General features: G+C 39.2%; 1 protein-coding gene across 1 annotated transcript; it reads left to right on the top strand.

The window, feature by feature from the left end:
* The first annotated feature begins 4823 nt into the window (after nucleotides 1–4823).
* Nucleotides 4824–7104, top strand: LOC138905305 (uncharacterized). The gene is made up of 5 exons (XM_070193816.1): nucleotides 4824–5363; nucleotides 5459–5541; nucleotides 5637–5691; nucleotides 6103–6602; nucleotides 6708–7104. The coding sequence occupies exons 1-5, from the start codon at nucleotides 4824–4826 to the stop codon at nucleotides 7102–7104; spliced, it is 1575 nt and encodes a 524-aa protein (XP_070049917.1).
* Nucleotides 7105–7399: the final 295 nt, after the last annotated feature.

Below are 7399 nucleotides of genomic sequence, written 5' to 3'. Positions count from 1 at the left end.
CTTGCATCGCACATCAACTCAAATGGTTGTGCCCAATCGGGGCCAATGATAATTGGTGCAGTCACCAATCTTCCCTTCAGCTCCTCAAATGCTTTCAGACATGCATTATCAAACTTGAAGGTAACGTCTTTCTCTAGAAGCCTGCACAAAGGGGAAGAAATTTTCGAAAAATCTTTAATGAAACGACGATAAAAACCTGCATGACCCAAGAAACTGCGAATGCCTTTGATGGATGTCGGCGGGGGCAATTTTTCGATCGTCTCCACCTTTGCTTTATCCACCTGTAGACCATCTTTTGAAACCTTGTGCCCCAAAACTATACCTTCACGTACCATGAAATGGCACTTTTCCCAGTTTAGCACCAAGTTCGTCTCTTCACACCTAGCTAGCACTTTATCAAGGTTCATCAAACAACTATCAAAAGAACATCCAAACACAGAAAAATCGTCCATGAATACTTCTACATATCTTTCAACCATGTCAGTGAAAATAGCCATCATACACCTTTGAAAAGTCGCAGGTGCATTACAAAGACCGAAGGGCATTCTCTTGAACGCATACGTGCCATAAGGACATGTAAATGTAGTTTTCTCTTGGTCTTCTGGGGCTATAGCAATCTGATTATACCCCGAATAACCGTCCAGGAAACAGTAGTATTCCTGGCCAGCTAATCTATCAAGCATTTGGTCAATAAAAGGAAGGGGAAAGTGGTCTTTCCGGGTGGCATTGTTCAGTTTTCTGTAATCTATGCAAATTCTCCATCCAGTTACAGTTCTTGTAGGAATTAAGTCATTATTTTCATTAACTACTACGGTTATCCCCCCTTTCTTCGGCACACATTGAACGGGGCTTACCCATTTACTATCAGAGATTGGAAATACAATACCTGCATCAAGCCACTTAATCACTTCTTTTCTTACCACTTCTTTCATGATTGGATTTAGTCGGTGTTGGTGTTCTACACTTGGCTTGTGTCCGTCCTCCATGAGGATTTTGTGCATGCAGAAAGCTGGACTAATGCCTTTAATGTCAGACATTGTCCACCCAATTGCTCGCTTGTGCTCACGTAGCACCCTTAATAGCTTTTCTTCCTGTAATTTAGACAAGTGAGCAGAAATAATAACAGGTAAAGTGTCAGAACTTCCCAAATAAGCATATTGAAGGTGAGGGGTTAGGGGTTTAAGTTCCAAATTTGGAGCTTTTTCAATTGACGGCTTTGGTGGGGGGCCACTTGGCCTATTCAGGGGCTCAAACGGGATTATTCCTTGCATGTAACCACATGATGTATCTAGGATATGCATCATCTCCTCAACCTCATCATCCATCTCCAAGCTATCAAACATCATGATTGCTTTTTCTAAACAGTCGCCTAGATATACACTCGTGTCAAGAAGTTTCTCATCCACCTCCACCACAGATATCATAGAGAGCTCCTCATAGTGGCGGGGGAGTTGGATTGCTTTGTAGACATTGAAGACTGCCTCCTCGTTGTCCACTCTCATAATCATTTTCCCTTCTCTCACTTTAATTATTGCATCGCCAGTAGCCAAGAGAGGTCGTCCCAATATGATTGGAACTTGTTCATCAGCCTCGAAGTCTAGAATAATGAAGTCAGCTGGGAAGATGAATTTTCCAATTTGCAGCAGCACATCTTCAATCACTCCTTCGGGGTAGGCTATGGACCTATCAGCTAATTGCAACATCACGGTGGTTGGTCTCGGAGCTCCCAGACCTAATTGCTTAAACAAGGATAAAGGCATCAGATTTATGCTTGCACCCAAATCACACAGAGCACGTCCCACGTTAATATTACCGATTTGTACTGGAATGGTGAAGCTGCCAGGGTCCTTAAGCTTTTGGGGAAGCTTGTTTTGGACCCTTGATGTGCACTCCTCAGTAAGTGCAACCGTCTCGAACTCAGTCAATTTCCTCTTATGAGCCACTATGTCTTTTATGTACTTAGCGTACTTTGGAATTTCACGAAGTGCAACCACTAATGGAATATTTAATTGAACCTGACTCAACATGGAGAGAAATTTGTTGAACATGCGATCGTCATTCCTTTTCTGCAATCTTTGGGGGAAAGGTGGTGGTGGCCTTGTAACCTCCATTCGCTCTGAACTTGCATCATCTTCCTTTGACTCTTGTGTTGCCTTAGGTGTCAACTCCCCCCAGGTATAGGTTTTTCTTTTATCTTCCTTGGCACTTCCTCTAGTTCCCTCCCGTTTCTAAGTGTAACTGCATTAATTTGAGGGTTCTTCTCTGTATCACTGGGAAGTGAGCCTGTAGGTCTAGTATTTTGGTTTGCTGCTAACTGCCCCATTTGCCTCTCAAGATTTCTGAAATCGGTCCTGAGCTGTTGATTGTCTAGTAACAACTTTTTCAGCAAGTCATTCGTACTTTCTTCCATTTGTTGGGGTGGCTTCTGAGGTTGAGTAAAATTCCCTTGAGGCCTATACTGATTCTGTTGACTTCCGCCCCATGAGAAGTTAGGATGATTCCTCCAGTTTGGGTTGTAAGTGTTCCCATATTGCGCATGTTGATTCATAGGACCTCTGAACCGGCGGCCTTCTGTTTAATTCCCCTTCGTGAATCCCCCTCTCCTTGCCAATTATGGTCATTAGCAGTGAAATTATTTAGCAAGAGTTGTATTTCACTATACGGTCTTGCCATGCAACTACCCCCACAAGCTGAGTCAAGATTCATCTTTGATGCTTCATCTAACCCATCAACAAAAGTGTGACCCAATACCTCATCAGTTTGACAATGATGCGGGCAGTCTCTGAGTAGCTTCTTGTATCTTTCCCAAGCTTGACGAAGTGTCTCGCCATCCCGTTGTTGGAACCCAAGAATTTGGCTCCTCAACGACTTTGTCTTCTTAGTTGGGAAAAACTTGATCAGGAATTTCCTTGCTAGATCATCCCAAGTGTGGATAGAGTTCGCGGGCTCCTTTTGCAACCATTCTTTAGCTTCCCCCAACAGTGAAAAAGGGAATAGTGTCAGCCTGACATAGTCCTTGGAGACGTTCGGATAATTGTAAGTGTCCGTGATTTCCAAGAAGTTCTGAATATGCCTCTGCGGGTCCTCATGAGATAGACCCACATATTGTCCTGTGGACTGAATCAGCTGTACCATGTACTGTTTGAGTTCAAAATGCCCAGTGATATCAGGCTTCACAATAGCCTGAGTCATATTCGCAAGATTGGGCCTTGCGGCTTCAATTACCGGACGCTCTTCATTGCCTGCCATATCTATTGGCTGTGGTTGGACTGCGATGTCCAAATCTCTTTCTATTCTCGTTCTAGCTTCGTGTTCCCTTCTCACTCTATGTAGTGTTCGTTCGATTTCTGGATCAAGAGGAATGAGGTTGTTTGCACTTCTACTCCTCTGCATTCGAGAGAAGACCCTGCGTTGACACAAACCAGGCAAACTGAAAATTAAAACTTGAAAACAAATATCTAATAAAAGCTTAACTTAGTCACGTAGCTAATTTCTAAGCCCCCGGCAACGGCGCCAAAAACTTGTTGCGACCAAACACACTCACGCAAGTATACGCGGTCGTCAAGTAATAAAGTGACTAAAAGTCGGATGTCGAACCCACGAGGACTTATGATTAACTATTAACTAAATTAGACTATCCTAATTATCTAAACAAGAATTAAATCTAAAAATATTTTATTCCAACTAATTAAATAAGAAAAATATAAATAATAAACTTTGAACAGAGAAAGAGCAGATTTTAATGATATCAATGTAATGAAAACGATCTAGGGTTATGGTCTATCTAACAATCCTATTGTATTCTTCAATTGAATTGACCGACTAATTTATCTAGCTTATTGGTTGACAGGGTTAATATTGCTCATAAGAATCTGTCGAGTTCTTACTCGCCTATTCCAGCTAACTTAACGCCTATATGTCTATGGAGTGAGAATCAACAAGAACGCATTTATAATTCCTGTAAATCAACCAAGCAAGGCAATTAGGTATATGTCTATCCTAACCACGAATCCGTTCCCCGATGCCCGAGTTCAAGAACTTGCCCTACTCAATCCTATATGCAATATAGAATTCCCACTTTCGAGTTCAATTCTAGATTCGTAGATAATATTCAATTGATGATCAAGCAATTAAATAATTAAGTGCAAGATTGAATAAATAAACTAATATGATAAATCAAGTAGTCAAAATCAATATCCGAATAATAATAGTCATGAAAGAACCACAACCCTAGAACGTGAAGTTTAGCTCCACATAGACATGGTAGCCAAACAACAAATCATATAAAGAAACATAAAAATTACTAAGTTTGGTGGGAGAAAAATGAAACTTGATGAATTCCGGCCTCCACAGCTTTGTCGTGGCTTTTTCCCCCTTCCCAATATGTTAGATAACCTAAAGGAGGCGTTTTTGGCTTATATATTGCGTACAAAAGTCGTGGGCCAAAGCTCTCCTATTCCTAGTCCAAATCGGCTTCAGGGATTGATGCTAAGGTGGATGCGACGCATCCACCTCGTCCTCCATTTCAATTTTGCCTGGGAAGGTGGATGCGACGCATCCACCTTGTCCTCTATTTCTCAGCTTTGCACGCGATGGTGGACGCTATGGCCCAACTTCACTGCTAAGGTTGCATGCAGGATGATGTTTTCCTAGGTTGGATGCGACACATCCAACCCTTCTTCCTCTGGCTAAACCACCTTTTCTTTATATTTTGCACTCCGAACACCTTAAATCGTCACACATAACTTAATTAGTCATCAAACCAATAATTATACCATGTTGGGTGTTTTAAAGATTAAATAACATCAAAAAGTGGTTAAAACATGGGCAAAGTAACATCAACACATATCGAAATATGCCAAACATCAGTTATGGAGAGAAATAATGGCAGTGAGGAAGTTGTAAAGAAAAATGTTGACACTGAGGTAAGTCTAAAGCAAACTGTTGTTGTTATGGAGGGTGTGGTGAAGGATTCTATAGAAGCTGGTAAAAGTAGTGACGGAGTTGATGATGACGAAGTCTTGATTGAGGATGCCGAGCCTAAAATCACTGCAATTACCCATAAGTTTTGTGACAAGTTATTGGTGGAGGATTCTGTACAAGTTGTTAGTAAAAACAGTTGTGAGGAAATTGGTGAGGACAATGGTTGGACTAGTGATGCTGAGGCTCAAATAACTGCAATCACCCAAAAGTATTTCAATAAAAATATTGTACATGGTGATTGTTTAGGAGTGGATACAAATATTGCTACTATGCAGGAAGATCGTATAGTTGTTGTTGATCATGACACACATGAAATGATCCCTAGAGAAAGGAAACCAGCAGGGGTCATGAAGTCACCATTCATGACAAATTTGACTCTGGTGGCACCATCTAAGTTGCTCAAGATAAGCCGACTAAGTCAAAGAAGCCCTTCTTGACAAATAAGTCCATCTTCACTATAAAGTATCCTTTTCAGGGAAATGTTGACAATCCTGTTGATGTTAGAATATTGTATAAGTGGAACACTTTCATCGATAGAGACTTAAGGACTAATGCACCGTAAGTTTTATGTTTCAATTTTTTTTCTTTTTTTTTTCTTGTTTATTTTTCGTGTTTCGTGTTATGAACCATATCTTCTTATCCTGATTCATCAGGGACGGTGTTTATACAGAGATTAGCAATAAGCTAAATAAAATCTTTGAATTTGGAGTTGATGATATTGGAGAAAAAAAATGATTCTTCACATTTGCATATCCCGGCCTACCCTTGTGTGATTCAGTAAGTCAACGTTATAATGGTTCTTCATATTTTCAGCATATTGATGTTAATTTGTTAGCATAAATGACATTTCTTTTTCTTTTATCCATGTTGTAATTACATATAGATTATATCTATAATAAAATGAGAAATGGGACTTGGTAACCCATGGATAGTAGGCGGAAGAAAGGACTAGAACAATAATGGCAATAAAAAATATAGTATCAACTTGGAAGAGTATCTTTTTATGTATATTTGCAGTATCTTCTATAAAATGTATAATCGGTTTATATATAAAATATACATTTTAGTTTTCTCATACTGTAATTTTCTGACAATGTGTGTTTATTCTTCATATTTCAGCATATTGATGTTATTTTTTACTATTTGAGAAAGAAAGAGAAGTACGGTGTTGATGCTCCAGTTACATTCACAATTACCGACTGTTGGTTTAACTGCTTGATTTCGAATTTGTACAAGAGGTTTTTGGAGAAAAAGAGAGACATGAATTTGATTACTGAAACAGATCCAATTGTTGAATATATACTTGGGTATTTTTTAAGATGTAATATTCCTTGGTGTACTGTTGATGAAGTCATTTTCCCTATAAATCTGTCTGATAAGTGGCACTGGATATTGGCGAGACTGTCATTCAAAGATCTGCGCATTTATATATACGATTCTATGAGTGGCGCGCTGCAGAATATTACAGTTCGGAGATTAATTGATCCATACTCAGTGTTGCTCCCATATTTCCTTCATCGTATTGGTTTTTGGGACACAAAGGAGAATCCTATGGGAATCCCCACCATAGATCCGTTTGAGATTCATGTCATTGATGGGTTGCCAACGCAAGATAACACGTAAATTATTATTGAATATTTCTGATTATTATTCATTTTTTTGTACATGAATTCCTATTTGGATATTATACTAACTTATTCGTTTATGTGCGACCTTGTATGTAGTGACTGTAGTGTTTATGTTGCTGCATTTGCTGAGTACATCATTCAAGGCAGCAGTATTCCTGAAGCTATTGATATTGATGGGATACGGAACCAATATGGTATATTGCTATGGGATTATGGAGTGAAGAAACAAAGAGCACATGCACTTAGTGATGACGAGTCTACTGGTAGATTGAAGGGTCTGGCCAAAAAGGATAACAAGAAAAAGGGCAAGTCGCATTCCGTTGTTGATGACAAGGATTTGAAGGATAACAAGAAAAAGGTCAAGTCGCATTCCGTTGTTGATGACAAGGCTTTGAAAGATAACAAGAGAAAGGGCAAGACGCGTGCCGTTGGTGATGACGAGACTTTGAAGGATATCAAGAAAAAGGGCAAGTTGAAGGGCAAGAAAAAGTAGTTTGGGATAGTTTAGCAGAAAATTCACATGTAGTTTTAAGACGAAGTAGTTTGGTTATGATATTGTCTTATGATTGGATACAGTTGCATACTTATATCACATTTTGTGCTTTTTATTTGGGATGTTTTTGAACAATATGTTTGAAATGCTAATGTTGAATATTACTTTTAATTGCGACTTGTTTGTTTTCAGTTAATAGTGAAATTATGTAAGTTTAAGATTTTGTGTAGTTTTGACTTTTCTACAGTTTTAGTTTTGTAATTTATACAGATAATTTATTTCGATAGGTTTTGCA

The sequence above is a fragment of the Nicotiana tomentosiformis genome, chromosome 2, assembly GCF_000390325.3.
Source record: "Nicotiana tomentosiformis chromosome 2, ASM39032v3, whole genome shotgun sequence".
NCBI classification, from domain to species: Eukaryota; Viridiplantae; Streptophyta; class Magnoliopsida; order Solanales; family Solanaceae; genus Nicotiana; species Nicotiana tomentosiformis.
Note: the sequence above shows the minus strand (reverse complement) of the source record. Positions and strands in the feature narration are given on the sequence as shown.

What these genes read in the sequence shown, in the direction of transcription:
- LOC138905305 (XM_070193816.1), top strand. Translation starts at nt 4,824, where the DNA reads ATGGGCAAAGTAACATCAACACATATCGAAATATGCCAAACATCAGTT. An exon ending in GACTTAAGGACTAATGCACC is followed by an intron (nt 5,542 to 5,636) that starts GTAAGTTTTATG and finishes CTGATTCATCAG; the next exon opens with GGACGGTGTTTATACAGAGA. An exon ending in ATAAAATCTTTGAATTTGGA is followed by an intron (nt 5,692 to 6,102) that starts GTTGATGATATT and finishes TTCATATTTCAG; the next exon opens with CATATTGATGTTATTTTTTA.